The sequence below is a fragment of the Columba livia genome, chromosome 5 (assembly GCF_036013475.1).
Source record: "Columba livia isolate bColLiv1 breed racing homer chromosome 5, bColLiv1.pat.W.v2, whole genome shotgun sequence".
Taxonomy (NCBI): Eukaryota; Metazoa; Chordata; class Aves; order Columbiformes; family Columbidae; genus Columba; species Columba livia.
Window position 1 is genome coordinate 22,498,107 of NC_088606.1, and position 27,396 is coordinate 22,525,502.

The 27,396-nt window shown below is 37.4% G+C and overlaps 1 protein-coding gene across 6 annotated transcripts in view; it reads left to right on the forward strand.

Moving 5' to 3' along the window:
• Positions 1 to 27,396, forward strand: part of CEP128 (centrosomal protein 128) — a 133,568-nt gene that overhangs the window by 16,107 nt on the left and 90,065 nt on the right. For all 6 annotated transcript variants that reach the window (XM_065063757.1, XM_065063756.1, XM_065063758.1 and 3 more), the window contains exons 8-12: positions 6,241 to 6,357; positions 16,632 to 16,718; positions 18,206 to 18,280; positions 19,508 to 19,640; positions 21,319 to 21,479. In XM_065063757.1, the coding sequence (XP_064919829.1) occupies positions 6,241 to 6,357; positions 16,632 to 16,718; positions 18,206 to 18,280; positions 19,508 to 19,640; positions 21,319 to 21,479 (573 nt within the window). The remainder of the gene's footprint in view (positions 1 to 6,240; positions 6,358 to 16,631; positions 16,719 to 18,205; positions 18,281 to 19,507; positions 19,641 to 21,318; positions 21,480 to 27,396) is intronic.

Below are 27,396 nucleotides of genomic sequence, written 5' to 3' on the forward strand. Positions count from 1 at the left end.
GCACAGAAGCACATCCCAAATAGCACAGGAAGCTGATCATTATGCATAAAAAGCAACTGAATTGAAGCAGAGGTTTGTTCAACTTAGATGGTTAATTGAGATGGTGCCATTAGAAGGTTAGCGTAGGCTGTGTCTGTTGAAAAAGATGACAATGTCAAGTGAAATGGCTCTTGCATGGGGTTAATGTGGTTACGCTATCCCCGAGAGCCAGGATTATTGTCAGAGAAGGAACTGTCCCTCAGAAGATCTGATGCAGGGATTTTTGGCACTCCACAGGTGACTTGTAAAGTGGGTATCACACATTATCATTTGCCATGAGGGAAAAATTTAACAATATTTAAAGTGACAATGTGAAAGAAGTTTGCTGTTTTTAATATTTTAATACTTCTGTTTCAAGTCTGCATCGCTGATGAAGTAGGTCATAACAAGAAAGGCAACAGGAATCTGTTGAACTAGATTTCAGTTAGTAGAACTTGTGCACTGGAAAAAACAGTGGAAAGCTGAAAAACAGGAGAGAAATTCATGAAGCAGGATGCTGCTTTTTGTAGATGAAGCATCCAGCATCTTCCAAGAGATTATATTTCCTGCATGACTAAAATGTCACCTTGGTTTTTAAACTGGACATTCTGTTCTTTGTGCTTAATTGGTGACGGGAACTTTTCGATAGCCTAATCTATTTTCACAGGTTTTGCGGCTACCTGAAAGCCTGATGCAGAGACACAGCTCTTAATATCACGATTATCATTCAGGTAGTCTGTGTTGCTAAAAATGCATCTTTGAAGTCACATTCTAATATGTTGTGAATGCAATAATTTAGTACTAGCATTTCATGTCATTATGTGGAACCTCCATGTTCTTTTTGCCCTTCTTCAGTGCATCACTTGTCTACACTAAGGCTTTTGATAAGATTGAGAGGACAAGATACATACTCTTGTGGTAGAAATGTTGTCCTGAGTCAGGGTCATTTGGGACAAAGGAAGAGAAGTGAGTTTTGGAGTTTCTTCTACATGTACTAATTAATGAGTTAACACTGAAGTGCTTCTAATTTTTTTTATCCCTATTGTTATGTGTCACAGGCTCTGTGGCAAACTAAGGTAGGTCAGAGAGGCTACAAAAACAGGGAGCGTAATTCTTGTGGGAGCTAATGTCTACAGCACTGTAGACCGAGTAGATTGTTATATTGGGGGAACTACATTTGTAACTGGTGCTTTATCTGCTTTGTAGAGCAAATAATCCAAAATATTCCAGAAGAAAACCAAACAAAACCCATACAGTTATTTGTTATAAACAAGGGTCCTGTGCATGGCTTTTAATCTGTGAAATATTCACCTTTTAACAGTTACCAAAACTAACTTAGATTGGGCATCCCTACTGGAGAAAAATGTTAAACCTCTTAGAATAATGTTTGGTTTCTGAAAGAGAGTTGCACAAAAATAAAGCAGCTTCTGTTGCTTTATGTTGCATTCTGTTGGAGAATGAAGATGGTAGAATCATAGAATAGTTTGGGTTGGAAGGGGCCTTTAAAGGTCATCTAGTCCAACCCCCCTGCAATGAGCAGGGACATCTCCAACTAGATCAGGTTGCTCAGAGCCCCATCCAGCCTGGCCTTGAATGTTTCCAGGGATGGGGCATCTACCACCTCTCTGGGCAACCTGTGCCAATGTTTCACCACCCTCATTGTAGAAAATTTCTTCCTCATGTCTGACCTGAATCTCCCCATCTTAGTTTAAGACTATTACTCCTTGTCCTGTTGTAACAGGCCCTGATAAAAGTCCATGTCCTTCCTATAGGCCCCTTTTAAGGACTGAAAGGCTGCAATAAGGTCTCCCTGAAGCCTTCTCTGAACAACCCCAACTCTCTCAGCCTGTCTGCATAGGAGAGCTGTTCCATCCCTCTGATCATTTTTGTGGCCTCCTCTAGACCATCTCCAACAGGTCCATGTCTTTCCTGTACTACCAGAGCTGGATGCAGGACTCCAGGTGGGGTCTCACTAGAGTGGAGCAGGGGGGCAGAAACACCTTCCTCGACCTGCTGGCCACGTTCCTTTTGATGCAGCCCAAGAAGATTTTCAGACAATGTGGAAGTGATCTGAATACACTACAGTAGTGATTTCAAATAAATGCATTAATAGATATGAAAGAGATCAAAAGATAGCTGATGTAACTATAGAAGGTAAAAAGGAGTCCTTCCAAAAGGTATTGCTAAGTGATAGAAATAGATAAACTTCAGCAGTTAAATATAAAAATGCAGTAAGGCAGGCTTAAAAAAAAATGACAAAGGTGTTGTAAAATTGTATACACTCTTAAACCCTGTTTTATGCCGTAAATGTCATCAATGGTAATTGATTTGTAAAATGTGGTGTTAAGTGACCTAGTTTATGATAGTGTGATACTAAATTTTCCAAAAAGGAGAAGGAAAGTTTACTGCATTCCAGAAAGTCTTATTGCTAAACACTGCTGGGACATGAATGTGACTTAGCAGCTTTTCCAGATGGAAGCCACAAGTGATGGTATTTTGTTATTTTGCACTGATGCAAGGTACAACATAATAAAGCCTAATTTGTTATGGACTTGCATGCTCTTTGCCTTGTTTTTCCTGTCTCCTCCCTTACAACTTGAACAATTTTGGGTTTGTGTCACCCCACAAAAACTTATTTTGTATCTAAATCCTTGTACAAGAACTTTGCTCTTCACATATTATGCTTTCCTACCATGATACACCTCCAAAGTCCCATGATACTTCCTTTGCATCATTCTGATTTCACTTGCTTTATTTTCTTCCAACCTAATATTTCTTTACAATGCTAAATAGGCTAATACTTAATTTTAGACAAAATGCGTGTACTTTGCTCACAGCCAAAACAAAAGAATAAAGGCTGATGTCTCCTTGAGGTCTCACCTCTACCTAGGATCTTATTTTCCTGAAATGTATCACAAAGTCTAAATATATTTGAGAGCTCTGTACCATTGAATGTTTGAATCTGTTGGCCAGTTTTGGCTGAGTTTTGGGGAAAATAGGGAATGAGGAACACAAATGAAAGACTGTAATCTCCTGAATATTGTTCTTGATAAAGTAGGCTAAAAGTAGTGTTTATGAGGCTGCCTTTGTTTAATCCTCTTTTGTCAGGATTAATGCTAATTTAATGCTTCATAGTAAGCATTTTATCTACCAGAAAATACTTTTCCTTCTGAAGAAAACTTAACTAATGTGGTATATGTTCCTTTATTCTTAAACATCTTTAATTAGAGCTGTGTGCCAAGTTCTGTCTTAAAAATTAAAAAAATCAGCAAAAATTTGATGTAAAAAGTTATTGCTCATAGTCTAAGGTTTGTTCTTTGTTTGCTATGTCTTTTGTTATTTCTTACATGTTTGGAATAGTTTGTGAGGTTGCAAATTTAAATTTACTAAATGACTGATTACATGCAGAAAAATCTTCAGGCTTTGGAGGAAATGAGTTGGGCAAATATTCAAGCATATTCTATGCAAATCCTCTTTAAAAAGGAGATGTCGACAACAAAGTGTAAGAAATATAGCCGTGTATCTATTTGGCTGAATTAGAAGCTCTGCATTTACTTCAGACACAAAGAGACAGAGCTCAGAAAGTGGAAACTGAATTAGATTAATGATAACAGTCAAAAAATAGTTGTGAATGTACGAGAGTAGAAAGGCCATGGTGGTAGATAATAGGATGTACCAACCAAGAGGCATCAAGAGTGATGATGATTCACTTGTAAATCCATCACCATTTCCCAGGGAGACCAAAGCAATCAGTTTGTTCCTTGCATAAGAGGGGACACTATTGACACAGTGTACCAAGAAAGTTGATTCCTGTTTAACACCATTCTAGCATTGATATTTGTTGGCAAGCTGTAAGTTAGTGACAGTAATGGGGGTGTAAGACCTCAGCATAAATTACTGGAGGAGAAACGAAGGTGTGTAAAATATGTTTTTAATAACCTGGTGTTGATTTGCCACGAAACTTAACTGTCCGAAGTTATCTTAAAACCACTAATGGCTGTTTTGGAGTATTGATAGGCAACTGCGGGAGTGAGTTGGAAAAATGTTTTTGGAATATTAAAAAAAAGGGCAAATCTTGAAAAAGGAGAAAATAGACTGATTATTTTTCCAGAACTTGATTTGTAAATGTTCAAGAGCAAACAGAAACTTAGGTACCAGACAACACAGATTTGTAAAAAAAATTGTGCTTATATTGTAGAAGGAATTAACAAGGATGAAGCAATAGCTTTCTATATCTTAATGCAAGTTTTTGAGCTTTTTTTGGACAGGATTTCATATATTGTTCTAATAAGCTTTTCACTAAAATATAGTAAAACTGAATATAGGCTAGAATGAACACACAACTGTCCAGATACCTGTGTAGCTAGTAAACTGTTCACGGTTAGAATTAGAGAAGTTAGTGAAGTGGATTTTGTGTAGCTGATCTATTTTTTCTCTGAAGTTTTTGTTAATAGTCTAGATGATGCGATATAGAGATGCTTTTTACATAGGCAGATGTACTTCAGATATGTTGGAAAACATAACTGAAATCCACTATCCAGTCTTGGATGTGGCTTAGAATGATGTTAATAGGTGTAAAATCCAGCAAGGAAATATCTTCATAGAGAGGTGTGTTTTTTTTTTTTTCCCAATGAGCTATAAATAGCTTTATTTATCTATCTATTCATTTATTTATTTATTAAGAGTATTGTGTCTAACTCTGAAATTTCTGTGCACCTGAAAAATATAATGAAGGCATCCTTTTCAGTACCTTGTTAGAGATAACAGTTGTTTTCTGGAGGGAGCTGAAAGAAGTCAGAGGGAAGGCAAATTGCAGTATCTTGTTGTGAGGAAAAAGTTATTTTCTTACTCATTCTGCATTAGTGATAATTTGCAGTGAAATCTGAAATATTCAGGAATCTGAAGCTTGCTTAGTGCTGCCTTACGTAATGTCATCTGCGGTGCATGCAGTAACCTAGACCTGTGTTATTACTTTTAGTAATTGATTACTCTGGTTTATGACTGCAAAGTATTCATAACTTGCATGAAAGAGTGTGGTTTGATGTAGTATGTTTTCTGAGCAACTCCTGATGGTTTTAAGAGAAAACACAAAATTCCAAATTGTAAACTGACTATTCTGGCTGTGCAAATAAGAAATGTTTTCAAAGCGATGTATTCTGTTTTAAAGCAAAAGGCTGTTTCATTCTTAAAACCTGAGGTACTTGTGAAGCCCAGAATATATTAATGTAATCTTAATTATGTTTCTGTTACTACACAACTGTGTTGCTCCTGTTAAAATTTTCTGTCTGTGCATATATGTAGTGGTTGTAGAAGCATGCTTAATGGTAAAAGTACATAGGGAAACTTTTTCCCCTCCACATATATCAGAAAGTAGTAATTGAACGGTATTTTAAGTCTTTCTGTTTTTATCTAAATACCATTTGGTAATAGATACATTGCTTTCTAGTAATTGCTTAAAAAAATTAGTTTTAAGGCAGAGAGGAAATAATGTGTAATTATTTTCCCTGCTAATCTTCAACTTTAACAATATAAGTTTAATCTGCTGCCCACGAGAGGGTGCTGTCTACTAGTGGCTTGAAAAGTAAAAATAAAGTAGTTTTGGTATCGTAATTTAAGATTGAATTATTGTGTTTATAATCCAGATTGCTTTTACAAGTAACTAGTGTTATTTATGTTAGTTCATACATAGATTCACAAAATATTGAGAAAAAGTCTTAAAATGATGTAATTATTTTGTGCTATTACATTAATTCTCATGTACTTAGCTCTTCTTTACTACTTTTCGCTCACAGAGTTTGGAGTATGAAAGAGGCAAACCTTGGTCTATTTTATGAATTGGAGATGTGAAAGAGGTGACTCTCCAGAGTTTAATCAGGCCTGTGGTAGAGAAGCTCAGATTTTTGTATTGCAGCTTCAGATTAAGCTGCACCAAGCTTGATATTGAGATATTTGGCACTTGAGTAGAGCCACCACAGTAGAGAAAAATATGCGTAAACCTAAAGGACGATATTGCTAGCAAGATAGCAGGTCAATTTCCTGCTTAAGTACTTCTGGAGTACTCACTGCTATAACACTAGTTATTTTCTATGCCATTCTGAATCTTAATAAAAGTTGTGTTCTGCTTTCTGCCCCATGCTGTATTTACATTTTTTGCCATTGTTATCTTAATATGTGGTAAAAGATGTACTAATTTCCCACAGGTTGTTTTTTTTCCTTTTGAAGGTATCGGAACGTGTAGAGAGAAGACTTCAGGAGATAGAACAAGAAATGCGCACTGAAAGACAGCTTGTAGAGAAGCGCCAGGATCAGCTGGGACATATGTCTCTTCAATTACAAGAGGTATGCAAATGAAAACTTCCTGTGTATTCTGGATTAAGTTAGGAATGTGCTGCATTTGTGAGCCTGTACCTGTCAAACTGTCAAAAGTACTTGTATCTTTGGTAGATTTTTTTAACTCTTATCAGTCCAGCTATGCTTGTTTTGACCAGATGATAACAACTATAGTCTCTGTTCTTCATGATACTATCTTGTCTATGTTTAGACTTCTTTGGTAACTGGCACAAATATTCTATAGAGGAACCTGCCACCTATGCCTTCCCTCAAACCCCAAACAAAAAATAGCAAGTCATTAGCTGGGTTGCCTCAATTAAAACACTTAGTTTTCTAAAATATAAAGTTGGCTTGCAGTGAGCAGTTTATTTTTTTATTCCAAAAAGCAATCAAATGCACTGTAGTGGTTACACAGCTTTTCATTGCTTTTCAAACACTTTCATTCAACAGTGTCTGATGAAGTATAAAATATTCTTTAGGAGACAAATACAAATGTTTAGATTATGGATTAAAATTGGAGACAGCTAGTAGCTTTTTTTCTGCTTGTTTTAGGAAATGTAGGAAAAATACACCTCGCTGTTCCTTGTTTTACTGCTATTTGGAAAGATCTGTGTCTTAACATCGTGTAACTTTTATTTCACTCTCCTTAGGATATGATTATCTCTGTATGCAGTAGAATAGAAGAAATGTGCAATTCCTTGTTTTTCACTTTAAATATTAACAACAGTATGCATGCTTTTTGGAAGGCAATTGTTTGATACTGTGCAGTGGTCTTGAGGAACCTTAATTTAGATTGATGTTTTATATTTCATGTAAGGCTAGAGATTCTTCAAATAGGTCATATTTAAGAAGATAAGATGCTCTTTGGTATAGATAAAAAAATAATGTTTACCGAAGTTCTTGTAGTGCTTCTGCTCATATTCAGAAAGCGTTACTATTTCATTTTTTCCCCCTATTGATGTCTTAGTGGCTGAAAAGAACTAGTGCACTATATTACAATTTTAATTGCTCTTTAATATGCCTACATCCATTTCTAGATTCTTTGGTTGTGCCTTCAGTCCAGTAGAGGGATGCTTAATGAAGTGAGGCTACAGGCCTCTGTCCAGCTGTCCCATCTTCCTTACACAAGGAACATTCATGTAAATTTGTCCTTCTCTAGGTAGAAAATGGTCTCACTTCTGGATGGTGTTTGTATTTATCAGGAACTGTTCAACATGTCTTGAAGAGTTGGCTGAGATCTTTAGCTCTTACATTGGCAAATTGGACTACGTTGTGAAAAACACTTGTTTTTGAGAGCAAAATACTCTGGACCCTGTAGATGCTGCCTCTCTCTGTACTATTGTACTGAGAGGCGGCTCTATGTGAAAGCTTTGTGAAGAAAATTACTTCATTATGGAATATGAACTACAGAAGAAATAGGAATATGAGAATGTCTAAGGGGGCAAAAAGTTTAGAACTGATCTAATTTCAAATTAAAAACAAACAGGAAAGAATTCCAACACCAAAACTGTCTGAGCATTGAGTGTAGCAGATTTAAGCTTTTGAGCTTCTGGTTTTTAAGTTTTCGAATTTTTTTTTCTTTGCATGTGGTCTTACAGATGAATAGACTCAGTATGGCAAACCAAATAGAATGACTAATGTAATTTATGACTATGAAATATCTAAATTATTTGAATATGAGTAGTTTAAAAAGATAGTTACTCAACAGTGTATTTTCAAGCTGAGTAGCAGTTGGCTTCCTGTTGATTTGCTTATTACTTGCACTAGTGTAATTGTATTTTGCTAATGTATTTTTTATTTTTCTGTGCAATAGGCAAAATTAAATTTGGCTTTAAACATCTCTGAGCAAAGCTGTTAGAAAAACTCAGTAGTTTCCACCATTTTTAATGATTAAAAAAAATCCTATTTTTTAAGTAGGCAATTTCAGCAAAGCCTACAAGATAATTATTAAAATAAGAAAAAAAAAGAAAATAATAAAACTCCTGATGAGAATAATCAGATTTTGTGTAAAATACCTGAAATTATTTAACTTTTTTCTTACTGGTCACGCATCATGTGACGGTAGCATTTGCCACAAGAATTGCTTGATAGGTGAGAGGATTTTAAAGAATAAAGATTCTCAGACTCCAGTGTGGAAGCTTATTTATATCCTCACTGCCTTACAGCTGATGTGTGACTACATTGTATATTAAGAATAGCAGCTTCTTAACACAATATATGACATTACTGGTTTATTTTCCTTATTGTGAAATATCTTCTTTCATGCTGCTTTGATACTCGGCTATTACAGATGCTATTCACAAGTCTGCAACAGTCTCATCAGTGTACTCCTTTGATCTCTCATGGGATATACAGAATGATGCTGAGGATTGGCTACTGAAAAAGGTGGATCTCTGCATTCGCTGCGTCCGTATAAGTGTGTACTCACTCAAAGGTTCTTAAGGGACATTGTAGATGAAACTACTCTTAATGAACACAATCAACATAGGGAGAGGCTAGTTGCCTTTTTCTGCAGCTTCACTTTTTAATCCCCTGTTGTTCTTGTGATGGCTTAAATTTGGTCTGAACTATCAGCTATATCAGATGAAGCAGCTGAGCTGCTTTCCAGTGAATGAGATGTCCTCCACTGGTGAAGCACTGGTGAATACATTTAGGCGTAAACCTGAGCCAGTAAACTCTAATGAATATCTGTGCTTGAAGATGACAGTAGCAATTTAGGTTTTATTTTTCAAATTTTGTTTAGTGACACTTATCTTCAATACTAATACTAATCTGGATAGTGTTGGTCTTGGAATTTTTTGGTCCCTACTCCATTTGGAGTGGGGGGCTTGGATTCACCTGTGTAAACATTTCTATGGGCACTCCCTTAAGAGCAGTGTTGCTTATCGCTAACCTGAATTTCTTTGAGAAGCGATAGCCATTTGCCTGGTTGTCCCTTGTCTTCTGTTGCTCGTCATCTTCAGTTGCGCCTTTCTTTCTTTGGGACTGAGGACTGTGAGGGCATGGTCCTCCATTTATACAAATACAATATGTTGAAGGAGAGAGGAGGGTAGACATGCCTCCTGCAGATGAGCAACTGCCTGGGTGGTTGCACCCAGAGAGTAGTGGTCAATGGCACAATGTCTGTATAGACACCAGTAACAAGTGTGTCCCTCAGGGGTCTGTACTGGGACCAGTACTGTTTCATGTCTTCATCAATGACATAGACAGTGAGATCAAGGGCACCTTCAGCAAGTTTGCAGATGACACCAAACTGAGTGGTACAGTTGGCATGTCCGAGGGATGGGGTGCCATCCAGAGGGACCTGGACAAGCTTGAGAAGTGGGCCCATGTAAACCTCATGAGGTTCAACAAGGCCAAGTGCAAGGTCCTGCACCTGGGTTGGGGCAACCCCTGGTATCAGTACAGGCTGGGAGATGAAGGGATTGAGAGCAGCCCTGCTGAGAAGGGCTTGGGGTTACTGGTGAATGAAAGATTGGATATGAGCTGACAATGTACACTTGCAGCCCAGAAAGCCAGTTGTATCTTGGGCTGCATCAAAAGGAGTGTGGCCAGCAGGTCGTGAGAGGTGTTTCTGCCCCTCTGCTCTGGTGAGATCCCACCTGGAGTACTGCATCCAGCTCTGGAGCCTTCAGTACAGGAAAGACATGGACCTGTTGGAGAGGGTCCAGAGGAGGCCACAAAGATGATGAGAGGACTGGAACACCTCTCCTGTGATGACAGGCTGAGAGAGTTGAGGTTGTTCAGCCTGGAGAAGAGAAGGCTCCAGGGAGAGAGAGCTTATTGTGACCTTTGAGTACTTAAAAGGGGCCTATAAGAAAGATGGGGACAGACTTTTTAGCTGGATCTGTTGTGACAGTACAAGGGGTAACAGTTTTAAACTAAAAGAGGGGAGATTCAGGCCAGACATGAGGAAGAAATTTTTTACAATAAGGGTGGTGGAATGCTGGCACAGGTTGCCCAGAGCGGTGGTCGATGCCCCATCCCTGGAAATGTTCAAGGCCAGGCTGGATGGGGCTCTGAGCAACCTGATCTAGTTGAAGATGTCCCTGCTTGTTGCAGGGGGGTTGGACTAGATGATCTTTGGAGGTCCCTTCCAACCCAAACTATCCTATGATTCTGATTCAGATACTGATTAGGAGAGCTTTCCATCTGAGAGCTTGAAGTGTGTGTGGACAGTATGTACTGAGGAATGTATCAAGAAATAGTCTTTATAGCATATGAGTGTTTCTAAGGCGTAATGTGTGTCTCTGTAGCTTGAGTTGCTGTATGTGAGAAAGAAGGTACTTGAATTGCTTTGTGTACTTTTGCATACCTTAATGGGAACAAAGTAAATAACTGAATATTTTGCTGCAATTGGTATTTGGATGAAGCGTGTTTCTACACAATTTTAAGAGCAGCTTTTTACTTTGTTATTCTGTTTCTTGTTCGTTGTAATTCGAATTATCACTTAAATGGGCTCTTAGCGCTGTCACTGGCCTCAATCTTGTGGTGATCGTTGTGTGGATGTAAAGTTCTATTAAAGTATTTTTTGTCCTCTTTTATTTCTCAAAGATACTTCTCAAATAACATTACTGGAAGGAGGGTAAGGTTTGGACGCAGTTCTGAAATCCTGTCATTTAATATGACCTGAATGATTTACAAAGAAATACTATTTAAAACAGGAGTGTCAAACTCGTTTTCACTGGGGACCACATCAGCTTTGCGGTTGACTTCAAAGGGTCGAATGTAATTTTAGGACTGGATAAATGTAACTACTCCTACATTTATCCAGTCCTAAAGTTATGTTCGACCCTTAGAAATCAACTGCAAAGCTGATGTGGTCCCTGATGAAAATGAGTTTGACACCTCTGATTTAAAGCATTTGTGGCTATTTAATTAAAACTTTTTTTTGTCATTAGTTTGCCTGTTGTACATTTCAAACCAAAGAATGTAATATTTGACTTTTGGATTTGATCAGTAGCTGCTTTAATTAGGAAATCTTGTGAGGTTTAGATGTTAATAGTTGTTATTTTTAAGGAAAGTGCAGTGCCCATAACTGACCACTACTTGTCAGTATTTTACCATCTTAACAGGATCATCTTCCTAAACCTCAATTATTAAATTATGTATTTTCAGGGTCTAGCTGAACACGATAATATGTTTGTTTCAGTCTTCCTCTTGTCTGTCTTGTCTTTCTGTTTGTCTTTTGTAGGATGTATGAACTTTTAATGTGTATTGTGCTATTGTTATAGGCTGATTATTAACCAAGATGATATCTAGTTGTATCCTGGCCATAAAGAAAGCTTGACATATACAATTTTTCATCTTTAACTTCTAAATTTGTATTATGATTTTGAATCTGTAGTCTGTATGTGCTATGTGCAGGTGGATAATTTTTTTTTCTCTACATTTTTATGTATCTTTTAAGTTAGTGTTCAAACATAGCAATGCACGCTATCTGTTTAAACAGCAATTACTGCAAACTAGAAAATTGCAATTAGCAAAGAGAAATTAGTGCAAATCATACATCTTTCTTCCATATTCCTGATGTAAACATTGAATCATAGAATAGTTTGGGTTGGAAGTGACCTTCAAAGCTCATCTAGTCCAACCCCCCCTGCAATGAACAGGGACATCTTCAACTAGATCAGCTTGCTCAGGGGCCTGTCCAGCCTGGCCTTGAATGTCTTCAGGGATGTTTCTGATTAGAAGGGAGAACAAATATGCTCATCTTGCCAGTGCTACTGACATTATATATATATATATATATATGGGTTGCTCTAATAAAATACATTTGTTGTGTCAACTAAAATTATTTTGAGATTCTTCAGTGCTTTATTTTGAACACGAAGATACCATCAACTTGGACTGGTTGTTTATGCATCCATTTTCTAAAACAAGATCAAGTATCGTTTTGAATAACAGGCTTTAAACAGCTTTTATATGTATTAGTTGTCCTGGATGGCTCTCCTAATTCCTGTGTTTGGCTTCCTGGATTTCTGTGAAGTAAGTCCATGTATTCATGCTTTGAACAGAATCATCTTTATAGAACATTTTGAACTGTGGTAAGACAATGGCTACAGTTGTGTCTTATGCTAATAACTTGGGTAGGCAAGGAAGTGTTTTTTCCCATTTTCTTTGTGCAACTGGATACTTAGATTCTGTTTGCCTCCCACTGCACATACTGTGAAGTGCCAGAGGCTGGTGGACTTTCAAGAGAAAGTGGGATAGACTGATGGTCGTAAGCGTTATTGAAAATTCTCTCCATACATGTCTTTATCTCTGATCTTTTTAGGCAGACATAAACTTGGTCTGTTCTCTGAGCCATCTGGATGTTTCAGTGTGTCATTCATACTTGCCTCTTGGCTCTGGGCTGTGCCACCTGTGGCTGATGGTTTATCTTTTGATTGTAGTTTGATTCTGACTATTGCAACATAAGCAATTCTCATACATATGTGTCACTGAAATATCCAGGCAGTTTTTAAATGCCTGGCTGGTATGTCTATGTAACATGCTTGGACCAATGGTAGCTGCTACTGTATCAAGTTAGGGCAAGAATTTTCATTCAGGTTAGGATGTGGTACATTTTTGCTTTATTTTAAAATATGGCACGAGGTTGGTCTGGTTATATATTTTTGCTCTTAGGAATATAATTCACTGAACAGTCTCGCTTTTAAAGAGAAAATTTCAGTTTGTGGTCTTTGCATTACTTTCAAAGTTACTTTCAAATAATCTGCTTTTATTTAAAAAAACAAACCCAAACAAACCCCCAGACCCTAAGAATAGTGGAGTTAAATTCCAGTAAAAGTTCTGATTTTCTATTGGAAGATTTTAGTAAGTTGGAAGGACTGAGAAATGTTGTTACAGAGGTCTCCACATAGTGTTCACCGTATATGAGAAAAAATATCTGTCTAGCAGGGAGTAAATTATTTTATCCATTTGAAGTTTTGGGGTTTAATATGCTGTGTATGGATGAGGTAAGCTGAGCTGGGGTATGCCACGTATGTTAATATTCTAATAGTGTCTATGGTAGTGAACTCTTTAAAAAGACCTGTAAGAATTACTCCACTGTGTCAAACCAAAAGTTCATCTGTCCTGGCATGGACAAGAGCCTGTTTCTGACCACCTAGGCAGGCAGTGTAAAATCTAGCTGGTCTCTCCTGAAACCATGCTGTGAAAACCTCTTTACATAAAGTTCTCTGTTTCCTTGTGGCCTCCTCCATGTCTGACCACTCCAAGGCCTCCTCAGCCTCTTTGTCAGCCTCCTCCTGCCCAACCTGGACACAAATGCTTTCAAGAGGAGGATCTTGGTGGGGGAATCCTAATGACTGCAGGCCTGTTCTCCTTCCTTGGTGCTTCAGCACCGCCAGGCAGAGTTCTTGGCAGCGTCTGCCTGTTGCTTGGGAGCAATCACAGAAGAACATGTGTAGGAACTGCTCAGCATCACCTTCCTAGTTGCCATTTTTGGCCATTTGGCTTCCCCACCCCCTTCTTCGGAGACAACAAATGAAATCGAAGAATCAGTTGGGTCTTTACATAGTTTTTTTTTTTCCTTTTTTCTTCAGCCCTTTTTTTCCCAAGAGAAGTCTCACATAGAGAAACCTCTAGTGGAGAAAAAACAAGAGTGGCACAAACCAGTGAGAGAAAATGATTTAAAAAGGAGTACAAGAAGGAGAGAAAACACAGGATTAGCTCTTACCTATGTAGTTTCTGAATTGTCAGTAACAAGTGATGCTTGTCTGGCTGTGAATGACCAGATGTTTCAATTTCTTGATGACGTTTTGATTGTTTAATGATTGCTGACATAGCACGTACTGGAAAAATGCGGGTTTCACAGTTGAAGCAGTGCACATGTGGTATGTTTAATTTATTGTAACATCTCATTCTTTTTGTAGTATTTTAACTGTCATATATATAAGTTATTTATTACAAATGAAATGGTTATGGGCTATTTTTACAGTATACAGAAAATAAAACTGAGCATCATATTTGTAGTATCAGTGATAGGAAAAGACTGCCTTTGTATTTGAAATTATTGCTATTTAAGAGGATCATTGAATGGTATTTAGGCTATTAAGTTGAAACAGCGTATGAATTAATGTGCTAATTTAATTTAGTGTTTTCTTCTGGGAATTAGAATGTTGCAGAGACATACTTCTTGCCTTCAGCAGGGAAATCTTTGGTAGTTTTCCTGGTATTTCTAATTCCATCCCACCTTTAGCATTTTTCTTGTGATGCTGGCATCTCTAGCAAAATTTGAAATTGAAAACATGCATTTTTGGTCCTACATTGATTATTTAGTGCCAAAGATAATGTTGGCATACAGTTGACTATATAATGAAGCTCATCTGCAGTTAGGACACATCACGTGTCCCTACTAGACTGTTCTTTATTGCTACTTGTAGTCATTTAAAAAACAAAAACCAAAACAAACCAAACAAAAAAAAGCCCCAACCCAACTGAAAAAAACCAACCACAAAACAACCAACCAAACAGAACTCGTGCAATAATGGCATTAGCTAAATTTATGTTCATCTTTAAATTTTGTTCGTGTAGCTTTTTTGGAGGTCTCTCTAGATTTTAAGTAAAATGGGAGTATGTGAGGTCTCTGTGCAGACCTGGGTTTTATTCTTGACTGGAATGATAGATCTGAATCTGTATTGAATGCTTAGAGAAAAATCTTAAATGTGTTACAGTCTTAAAGTATCTGTGAATCAATAAGATTAAAAGTATAGTTCTTTCTGTAGCGTAATATTTTCAGTGGCATAGTTACGATAAATTTCTTCCACCGTCTCTGGTTTTAGTATAAACTGTTCAAGCAGGAGAGTAGTCCAAACTAAAACTGAAACCCTTGTTTCCTGAGGTGATGATATAAGACTGAGATAAGTGTATAATCCATTTATTTTCTCCACAAAGCTACTTTTAAAAGCGAAACTTCTAAAGCTGAATGCCTGGTTTCACTGAGGTCGATTAATATCTTGCCTTCAGTTTTCATACACTGAAATTGTTCTCCAATATACAGTGAAGAGAAAATGTTCAAAAACTTGAACGAAATCGCACTAATTAAAGGGGCAAATTTCAGGGATATTTGTTTAAGGAGATTTTCCTTTAAAACGTAAAATAAAAATGCTGCTCAGGAAGAACAGCCTGAGAAAGGGACACTTTTTTTTTTTCTGGACAGGCTATGTAGTTCTGTTGTAGCTGTAGAAAGTAATGGTGGAAGGAATAGATATACTTATGGTCTGTGATACTGGATGAAAGTAAAAGGTGCATGCTACAGTATGTAACTGATTTGTGGGTACTGTGAAAACCACTTGGCCATGTTTTGCAGCAAAGAAACAAGACTTATTAACAAAGTTACTCAAATTCTCAGCAGACTCTCTCAGTATGACCAGTAATCTCTTTGAGCTGGTGTTCCTAAGTGATATTTAAGATGAGCCGATGACATGGTTATGCCTTGAAACTTTCAAACTTCTGTTGTGTATGTTGCAAATTGTATGTGTTGTTAATGTCTGTGATGTCCGTTGCATTCCTTTACCAGCGATTGGCCAGGTTCTGCAAATAGTGTTGGTTTGCAGAGGGGAGTGACTTGGAAATTTATATTCATGGAAATTTTATTTTTGTAAGATACTTTAGAAAATGTACTGAAGTGTTTTTATATACCTCAGTTTTGGGTGGGGTGGGGGTGGACATGATAGGAAAAGTCCCCAGGGATTTTATTATTATTCTTATTTTCAAAGGCACACCAGTGTCAGTGACTTTTGATCAGGAAGGTTTCGGTTGATTCTGTCTGATACTACAATTCTAAGTATCTGTCCAGATTCAGATAAAAATAACTTTTTCCTTTTTTTGGCTTGTAACAGAACCTTATGGTAGTATTTTCCTTACTACAGTGCATTGTAGTTCATGTCATGCATTTTATATTAGAGAATATATTATTTTCATCTGATACAGCTTATCTGTAGGGGATCACTTGAGCCTCTTAGACCTTCATCTCAAAGTCTGACCTTGGGGTCAGCCTTGACCTTGTTGAGCTCTATATATCGGAAGGATGTTAGTGCTAGTTTTGACTTTGTATTTGGCCCAGTTCTGTGCTTGAGTGTGTTTTATGTATGCATGGATTTATTTGTTTTTTCATGACAATGTACATTGGCTCCACATGGGAATATTAGAGAGTCAGAAAGCATTTGTCTAGGTCCTCTTTCTTAAATGTATCACCATTCTTTCATTTCGACAATGTTACAAAGAAGACTTCTCTAACTTTTATGAAGAAGTTCACAATATACTTTTCCCCTCTAAAGGTTTTAAGGAAGCAAGTTGCTAAAGGAGATGAAACAGAAGAACTTCTGAAAAATAAACTTGTGAAATATGAAAGTGAAAAGAACCAAGTAAGACTTAATTTTTGTTCTTTCTTGTTTGGTTTTAAATAAGTCTAGTGTCATATGTTATAGAATGCGCTTCCTTTTTCAGACAAAACAGGAGCATAAAACTTTCTTTATTCTTGAAGATAACAGGAGGTGTTTTGCATCAGAGGCACTGTAAATGTAGCTATGCTGAACTTCTGTCTTTCCTTCAAATATCTTTAGTTATAGTGTGTTACTTGTAACAGCTCTTCCATCCTGCCAGGCAGACACATTTATAACTTGGGGATTGTCCTTGAGTTTTCTCTGGTTTGTCTCTGAAATTGTACATAATCTGCTGTTGCTTATTTGCAGCAGCTCAAAGATGCAGCTTTTCTTCATCCCTGCAACTAATGCATGCTAGTTATTTTGCACCATGATTATTAGTAATTAATCTTACTGAACTATCTGTTGCCATATTGCTCTCTTCATAGAAAACAAGATTTCTTTTATTTCTGCTGTGACAGGGTTCTAGGGCCATATTACACTTTTTCTGGCTTTTTTCCCCCTCTTAATATTGAGTTTAGACTTTCTGTCAATGCTTTCAAAGTTATACCCCTTTGTGCTAAAGTGTCTATGCAGTATCTATCTATTCCACGTTATGTTACTCTCTTCGTTCTATTAACATTGCCCTGTTTACTTGGCCCATTTGCCAGCCTCTCAACATCCTTTGAGATTGCAATCTCTGCAATAACAATTTCCTCTGTCAAAAACTGTATTTATTTCCATATGGATCTTTGTGATCTTTGAACTATTTATGGTAGAAGTCAGAAAATATTTTGGTAGCTTTTGTTTTCTGTTTTTTTTCCTAAGTGGTCGTCAGTTTGCTGATTATATCTGATAAAACATTTTAAAATTCCCGTAAATTTATATTTTTAGGAAAAATTTTAATTATATGAAATTCTGGGCACTTCAGTTTTTCAACCGTCTTGTTTCCAGAATAATTCAAATACATTTTGCACAACACAGAAAAAGCACAGAATTTACCACTTACCAGTTCTACAATGCATGTAATCTTTAACATTTTTGTGAATGAACTATGTAACTTCAAATGTTAAGTCATTGTCAATTTTAGTTTGAAAGTATGTCTCAAATCCAGGGACAATGTTCTTGAAACTTCTTTAAAAAGTTTCTCTTCCATTCTTTTACTTTGAACTGGGTAAAAATTGGCTTTCATGCTTTCTTAATTTTTTTATTATATATTCCATTTTGTGTCTTCATGTGACACAGAATGTTGTATACAAATTATAGACTGTCTGTTAAATTCTTTGTGTAATTTAAATAAATATAGCATGGATTTAGTATAAATCAAAGTTGCTTTAAAATTTTGGACAAGTAAGAATACTCTGTATATTATACCTCGTTTTAAATAGATGCTTATACCAATTAATTACTGCCAGAATTAAATAGTTAAAATGCTCTTTTGTACTATGATGAAAACATTGCTTTTCTTTCAACATCTTCTGAAATGAAAGCTTGAGCAGGAATTGGAGCAGTCCCGGAAAAAGTTGAGTGAATCAGAAGGCAGTAGAGAAGCTCTTTTGCATCAGGTAACTGCTTTGGTGTGGTGAAAATCCTGAAGTTTTCATAGCTGAGTCTTTTTGCTTAATCTTCCTGCCTCATACTCTGATAACATTGTTTTGGGAGGGAAGAAGAAGATATAGAAAGACAGGTTTAAGAGTCTAAAATATGGGGACTGAGCTCTCATGCTTTTCTACTTTCCAAACTTATATATATATATATGTTCATAGATAATAATTGCAGTAATGGTACTTGTAAGTACATAAACATGTTATTTGTAACTGCCCTTCATAGTATGCTTTAGAACAACTTCTATATTGGTAATTGTTATGCAAAGTGCATGCTATAATTGCTGAATTCAGATAAACCAGTGACATAGAAGTATTTGCTATATTGTATACTAACATGTAATAAAAATATATAAAAAGCAAACACCTGAAAAACTAAAGTGTGCTGTGATCAAGACTTATTGATGCACATATGATTAAATCTAGAAGTTGCAGGAATCTGGATTGTAGCTTTAGAAAAGTCTCCTTTCTTCTAAACATTTCTAATAATGCAGTCTTTCAAGGGAGCTGGGGAAAAAGATTGAAATAAATAGGGAGGGGGCAACTGACACACTTATCTGTTAGCATTAGTTGTTTGCCTTTTGTATCTAGCACAAGTTTGTGCTGGTTGTATTACTGTTTTTAATTTAGCTCTCTGTGCTTGGATTGTAGTGCTATATGGGTAATATGATTTGGAGCTATTTTCCTTCAGTACAATGTTAGCATGTCATATTTTCTTTACTTTCACATACACAATGTCCTGTCTGTAAGTATTAGACTGTATGTGATAGAAAGGAAAAATGTAAAAAGCCTGTTTCTGAAGAATAAATACATTGTATTTTTAATTAGTAGAATTTACATAAAATATATTCCTTATTAAATTTGTATAGATATTTTCACTAGCAATGTAAAAAGACAATTGCAACACATAGAATGTTAGCATTTTGTTCGGTCTAGAGAAATTAATGCTCATCTGTGGTAAAAATAACAAATTAAAATGTTTCCTTTAATTTTGAAAAATCACTTTGTGGCCTATAATTAGCAAAGAACTTGTCTTTTTGTTTACCATCTGCAGAACTCTGGGATTAATTTATAAATATTACTTGTACATAGCCTTTTTTTTGTATTTTATAGTGTTTAACAAAAGTACGCAATTTAATCTTCGTTCTGTTTTTCACTAAATATTTGATACTTGTACATGCATTTCAGATTGAGGATCTTCGTTCCCAACTTTTGAGAGCAGAAGGGGAGCGTGTAGAGTTGCAGCGTCAAATTTCACATGTTACTATGCACCGCCAGAGCTACCAGAACGTACAAGATGATGACAGGAGGATTAGAACAGGTACAACTTTGATTTTGCACTATAGACCTGCAAATTAGTTAGTTAGCCTGGATATTAATTCTCTCTTTGAGTCTAAGTCTACTGTTTCAACAAAAGCAGTCATTTAACAGCTCGGCTTTAAGTTAATAAGTACTGGCACCTGAATATTAACAAATAAATAGCAATAAGAATTAAAATTTAGGATGAAATACCATGACTTGCGTGGCTAAGACAAGTGAAGATTATTAGAGACAATTTCAAAGAAGTGGATATTGGGGTTTTCTTGTGGAAAAAAATAAATTAAATATTTTTAAATAATGTTTTTTTCTGAAATTTTACATTTCAGTCCATTTGCAGTTTAAATTCTGCCATCTTGAAAATTCTAACAGAAGTCATTTACCTAGCTGGCTTAAAAGATGAGTTTGATGAATTTCTGGTAGAATTTCTGAGGGGTAACAACATGTTCCAGAGAGGTTAAGAAAATTTTCCAGTATGATGCATTCAGGGCTTCTGTTTGTAGTATGTCAGAATTTTAGAGATGGAAAAATGATGTTTTGAAGAAAAATATTTTAAAAACTTTCAAGATGGAATTGCATATTTAACTACCACTTTAGCAAGGTCTTTGCTGCCTTGTTAGTTATCTATCTGTATTTAAACTTTTCAAATATAATAAAAAAAGGCATTAGAGAAAGTATTTGTCTTTCTCCTTATTAACACAGAAATGTATTACTCAAGGTAACAGAGGAATAGTGACTCCAAGTCCAGTGTCTCTGTGAATGTTTAATTGGTTTGCTTAATGGCTTCTTTTTATATTTTCATACTTCAGCTACTGAATTATCTTGGTTATTAAAATAGGACTCTGACTCTGTTTTACAAATCTCATACAGAGCACTGGAAAATGGGTAGATTCTGTACATGGCTTAGCTTCCGACATATAACACAATGTAGTCATTTTAATAGCTTCTCTCCAGTCATGTTAATGTATCTGCTTAAAAGTGAATTTATTTGAAGCAATACGTCTATCATGTTAGTGAAAGCGTATTTTATTTTTTCCATTTCTTTATAATTATAAATCAAAACTGTTGTAAAATTAGGAACCATGTAAAAAATGTACTGGGGCTCTTAAGATAGACACATTTATTTATAGAATTTGTGCAGTTGTGTTTCTCCTTACTGCATTATTTCTGTTTCTTCAAAGATGTATGGGAAGCACATGGAGATTTTCTTTACCTCTAGTAGTTGTTTATGACTAAAGACCTTTTAATTTCTGTTTGATGAAATTTACAGCTTACTCCCATCAAGAACTTCTGTTGTAGTTGTAGGATTTAGACATAAAATCCATAGATAGCGTGACTTCCAAATCAGGAGGTATTACTCTGCTGGGATAAGATCCCAGCTTTGAAGTTTGCAGCCAAGTTTTGTTTACACCAGAATTTCCCAATGTTTCTTCCAGCCCATTTTATTTTATTAGGGGAAAACCCCCATAAAATGACTGGATAAACAGAAAAATAGTGTCGCATTCTTTAAAAGGCTATGATATAGGCATAGCCATGTTTTTGCAGATACTTTGATCAAAATCGATAGTTGTAGAATAGTCTTAAGTAGAGAAGAAAATTAGCAAAAGGGAAATGAGGGAAAAGAAAATTCCACAAGTTGATGTTTCTGCTGGGCCTATTGTTCTGTTCTTACTATTTTATAGTAGCGGAAAGATATGAGAGAGAGAAGCAAGAACTAGAGAAGCACATTTTGGAGCTTAAAGCAAAGCTGAGTCATAATACTGTAATGTCAGAGGTAGAAGAACTAAAGAAATGCATAGAACGTAAGGACAAGGAGAAAGCCCAGCTTGTAATGCACATACAGGTAAGTGGTTTTGTTTGTTTGTTTTTTAATATCTTCTTATGTGTTTAAGGTAGGTGATGTGCCAGATTAGGGAGTAACTCTTAAAACAAAGAGTAACTGTCATGCTCTTCCTATTCTTGTTAATAAATTAAGAAAAGTATTTGCTATTGCCCATGAATTTTTGGTTTGGATTACTTGTCTTTCACACATGCAAAGTAGAGGTGATCTGATTTTTATCAGCAGTGACCATTAATAATGATTTCTGGAATTCTGTGAAAAGCATAACAGCGGTCTCTGACCCTGGAATTTTAGTTATAGGACTTTTACCTTGAACAAAAAAACGGGTATAAGGAGGCAGTAGCCTTTTTTTTATTTTCTTTAGACAGGATATTTATGTATTTTTGGATCTTGTCTACATTTGTTATTGGTAGTAAGATCCCTGAACAGTAACTGTTTTCTACTGTGTTTCATGACTGTCAGGAGAAATCAGGGTATTTTCAAAACCCCATGCGGTATTTCAGTAGTAAGTATATAACATTTGTTGCACTTGTTTTGGGACATTCAGTAAAATGGGCATTTTTGTATTATGTGTTTATTTTTCCAATGAAGGTACTTTTCTTTGAAAGAGTGTTGCATCACTTTGAAAATTCAAAAGTAGGAATTTTGTTTTTCTTTTTGTTCATTTTACTTTTGCTGTTTTCCCAAGTCAAGTTACATTTGGAAAAGACTGAAGTCTCAAAATAAGTTCCTACATGCTTCGTAAAAATTGGTCACTGAACAGGTTTAAAAAGACTTAGAGTGCTCCTATAGAGGACAAAGCAAGCAGAGCTCATTTCCTGATGCCCATGAGCACTTGTGTTCTACCTGGCCAATGCAACTCCAGATTAACCCAAAACATGCTGGTTTATTGTTTTTTGGGGCCTGAGAAATTCCAGTTACTTTGGTGGCAGGAGTTAATGGGATAAATACCCATAGAAGCCCTTTTTTTTTTTTTTTAACTTCTGCTTGTCAAACATGCTTTCTTGGGGGTCAGAATGATGTTCTAATACTGATTTCCTGCTCTGTGAAAATACTGCTGGAAGAGTGCTCAGCTGGGGTTGTTGCCATTGCTTTAAGTTAGAAACCTTTCACTTCCCCAATTATTTGAACAGAACATACTTTGTACTTCTTATCTGCTTCCCACTGCCACTCTCCTACAGAGGCAGTAACAGGAAAATAACTGGTGTATTTTTATTTTAACGAGACATCAAGGAATGCAAGGATGTGAATTTCTAAACTTATATGCTAACAAAGCATTTTGTCAAGCCTGTTCTAACAGCTGCTCCTATCAGATAGTCTGATTCCCAGTTGGAAGTGACCAGTCGTGTTTGACTTGAGTGTTATTTATCTTTGGTTAGTGGGCAGGATGTAACTGCACTTCCCTCTGGTGTACATGTGATATTAGAAATTTCTTTTGATTTATTTAAATGTCATTATTTTCAACATTTGAGTTTTATGTGTTATACATTTAGTACCTGACAGTTGCCATAAACTCACAATATGATGTAAAATGGAGAGGATAAAACTGATTATAATCACATTCTTAAACTCATTGTTAAAAGTGAGTTCAATTTCAAATTAATTTTTAAATTTAATAGAAAATTGATTTCAGTTGCCATAGTTTACTTGAGGATGCTAGTGTAAGATCTTGCTGATGTATGCAACTATCTTAAATACATTTTTCTGTGTGGAACTATATAGATATGAGGCTGTTATAGCTAACTCTTTTGACATGACTATTATGGCTTAGAAATAAATGAATTATGAAGATGCAATGCCCTAATTTCTCTGTAATCATCTTAGACTCTTATACTGGTGAAATTGTTTGATTTACTATAATTACTTCTCATTCTAATTAGGTTAAAGTAGTCTTACAGTATTGTCTGGTACAGTAACAGCAGTCAGATTGTTAAAATATTTCAAATTTTCTGAAAGTTATTGATTTGTTTATTTAAAATAAGTGTTCTAGTAAATAAGTCTTTCAGCCATATGAAGATGGATGAAGATCTTTTCCTCATTAAAATTCATTTTATGTCTTTTTCATCCTCTAAAGATGTTGTTAGCCAATTATTTTCATTATATGAGCCAATTAAGATATCTGAAAATCAAAAAGTAACTATTTTCTAAAGTTAAAGAGAGATTCTTATAAAATAAGCTAAATCAATACCTTCAATGGTGTTCAAATGCTGAAATAGTACTACAGATAGATTGCAAATGTACAGGTGCTATTCACTTTCATAAAGTTTCTATGTAGAATCATATATCAACTTGAAAAAAATGTTTTACCTATATCGTATATTTAGATAAACCATTTCCTGTCACAGCAAGTAACAGGTCACGCTTTTGGAAAATATGGAGGAGGCAGGTACAATATACCTTTTACTGAACAAATACCCTTCTTGTCCGAATCAATGTGCACATCTTTGATTATTCAATTCACAGGATTTATGCTTACATGAAAAATTCTGGATTAAAAGTTCTTGATGGTTAGATAAAATATGATTAGGAAGAGATGCAGATTAGGTTAGATGAATAAACTGATATATGAGCTCTGAATTCAGGAAAAGTTGATAAGAGAAATAATTAGGTGCATGATTTGGACAGCATTGTTGAAAACAGTATCAATGGCAAGCAGTATGATTACATAGCATTAGAATCTGGTGACTGCACTGCTGAGATACAGAGCAGAAAAAAGAGAGGATGGAGAAAAATAAACATAGATCTACTTTAGATGACTAATGTAATTAGCATGGTGGGGTGACATGTGGCTGTGTTTTTATCATTATAGAATGTTTGCGCCTAACTGTGATCTAAGGCATTAGTTCTGTAAATTGTAGCAAATTTGTAATCCTCACTTGCATTTTTAACTGTTCATGAAAGTTTTAAGGAATGTGGCACTAACTACCCTATGTGTTCTTTCTATACCTAGAATGAATTTTGGTTTGCAGTTTGTGGTGATTTGATTTTGTAAATTAGGTGTTGAAAATGCAGGTCAAAAGTATAATATGTGTAGTCACACTAGTAACTAAAAGTCCAAACTATGTTTGTTACTGGAATGGTAACATGTTTAGTGCCTATGGTGATTAGTTTACACCTTATACGAATAAATAACTAGGCTCCAAGTAGAAAATGTTGGCATCTTTCTGTGCCTCCAGTTTCTTACAAAAGTTGAAAGCTAGATTACATATTGAGATTTTTGGATATGAAGAAAATTAGATGCACAGCCGTTTTAGTAGGGGCAAATGTTGCATCTGGTTCAGAGTTTGATGATCACCTCTGTTCTGTGTCATCTCAGTCAATCCCCGAGGTCAGATGGTCGGAGCCAGCGCAGCCGGAGCTGCGTCGCTACATCTTGAGGTACAGGGGGTTTTCGGGACCCGGCAGCTCTTGTGAGAGCAGCTGACGTGGTGTGGGCATTGCCAGGGTAACGGTGATCACACCCCCGCCCCAGCCTTGAAAAAGCCTCAGGAAGGGCAGCGCTCCAGGCGCTGGGAGGTGAGACCAGCGTGTGAGGCTGTGAGTACCACCCACACTGTGCTGCTGCAGTGGGTGCGGTAGCTCGTGCAGCAGGGTGCAGAGGTTGTGTCCCTCCTCGCTCTGTAGTCCGTCTCACCTATTGGCAGTCTCCCAGACTGCAGCTGACCATGGTCTCCTCCAGACAGAGAGCTTGCCCCAAAAAGACTGTGCTGACCCAGATAGAGGACCTGCCCCGATCTGTGGCTGTCCAGGTGTCTGGCTGCAGGGAGTGCCAGAGGCTGCTGCTGCTGAGGGAGGGAGGCAGCATTCCACCTGCGTGAGGTATATGGAGGAGGTTGAGAGACTGAGGACCATCAGGGAGTGTGAGAAGGAGATTGACTGGTGGAGTAACTCCCTAGCGTGCCGGCCAGAAAGGCACAAGGGACATATGCCCCAAAAGGTGATAGACTCCCCGCCCTGTTGGTCAGAGTGGGGAGATCTGAGGCAGCCCCTGCTCTGTCACTGTCAGACAGAGGTAGAAGACCAAAAAGATGAGGAGGGTTGGAAGCAAGTCCCAGTTTGGCGTTGCAGGCACCCCCCCTCCCTACCTGCTTTACTTCTCCAGGTGTCCTTCTGTAAAAGGTTTGAGGCCCTGGGTCTTGAAGAACAGGTAGGTGAGGATGTGGTGCAAGGCCTGTCTATGAGGTTACAAAGGAAGAGGCAGTTGACACCACACCTCAAGACTGCCTCTGATAAGAAAGAAAGAGAAGGGTAATTGAAGTAGGTGATTCCCTTCTGACAGGAACAGAGGGCCCAATATGCAGTGTTGATCCTCAACATAGGGAAGTGTGGAGTCTACCTAGAGCCCAGATCAGGGATATCACAAGGGCACTCCCCAGCCTGGTGCCCTTGACAGACTACTACCCACTGCTGATCTTCCAGACAGGTGGGGAGGAAGCTGCATCCCATAGTCTGAGGGCAATGAAGAAAGACTTCAGGGCCTTGGGACGGTTGGTGAAAGAGTCTGGGACACAAGTTATTTTATCTTCCCTCCTTCCATTTTTGCGTAGTGATGTGGCATGGAATAGAAGGATCCAGTCCATAAATGCTTGGCTACGAGACTGACACTGCAAGCAGGGCTTTGGGTTCTTTGATAATGGCTGGTTTTATAATACTCCAGTCCAGACAGTGATACGTGGGAAAGGTTTATCTCACAAGAGCAAAAGGATGTTGGGACAGGAATTAGCAGGGCTCATTTGGAGAGCTCTAAACTAGATTCAAAGGAGTATGGGATTGTAGCTGGGCTTGTACCAGTGGAGCAGCACTCTAGTGTTGAGGAAGACCGGGAGGTCTCCCACCTCCCTACGGTGAAATCGGTGTGCTCAGCTCGCTCTCTGAAATGCCTGCACACCCATGCACGCAGCATGGGGAATAAGCAGGAGGAGTTAGAAACCTGTGTTTGGTCATGAGATTATGATCTGATGGCAGTTATGGAGACATGGTGGGACAGCTCACATGGCTGGAATGTGGTCACGGATGGCTATGTCCTTCTCAGGAAAGACGGGCCAGTCAGGCGTGGTGGTGGAGAGCTGCTCTTTGCGTGAGAGAGCAACTACAATGTATTGAGCACTGTCCAGAGGTGGATGAGGAGTGAGTTGAGGGTCTGTTGGTGAGAATTAAAGGGCAGGCTGGCCTGGGTGATAGTGTTGTGTATGTCTATTACAGGCCACCAGATCAGAGTGAGGAAGTTGATGAGGCTTTCTACAGGGAACGAGCAGCCTCACAGTCACAGGTACTGGTCATCATGGGGGATTTTAACTTCCCTGAAGTTTGCTGGGAGGACTACTCAGCCAGCCAGCCACAGTCTAGGAGGTTCCTCCAGATAACTTTCTGATGCAAATGGTGGATGAGCCAACTAGGAGAGGAGCACTGCTGGATTTCATCCTCACTAACAAGGAGGGTCTGGTTGGAGCAGTAAAGGTTGACGGCTGCCTTGGTTGCAGTGACTATGACATGGTGGAGTCCAGGATCTCATATGGCAGGAACAGAATAGCAAGCAGAGTTGCAACCCTGAACTTCAGTAGAGCCAACTTGGGCCTTTTCAAGCAATGGCTAGGGGAAATCCCATGGGACAGGGTACTTGAAGGTAAAGGGGCCCAAGATAGTTGGTTAGCATTCAAGGGCTGCTTCTTCCAAGCTCAAGATCAGAGTATCCCAACAGGTAGGAAGTCAAGGAAGGGAGCCAGAAGATGTGCTTGGTTAAACAGGAACTGCTGGGCAAACTCCAGTGGAAGGGGCGAGTCTACAGATCATGGAAGGAGGGGCTGGCCACTTGGGAAGAGTGTAAGGGTGTTGTCAGAGGATGTGGGGAGGTAACTAGGAAAGCTAAGACCTCCTTGGAATTAAACTTTGTGAGAGGGGTCAAGGACAACAGAGTTTCTTC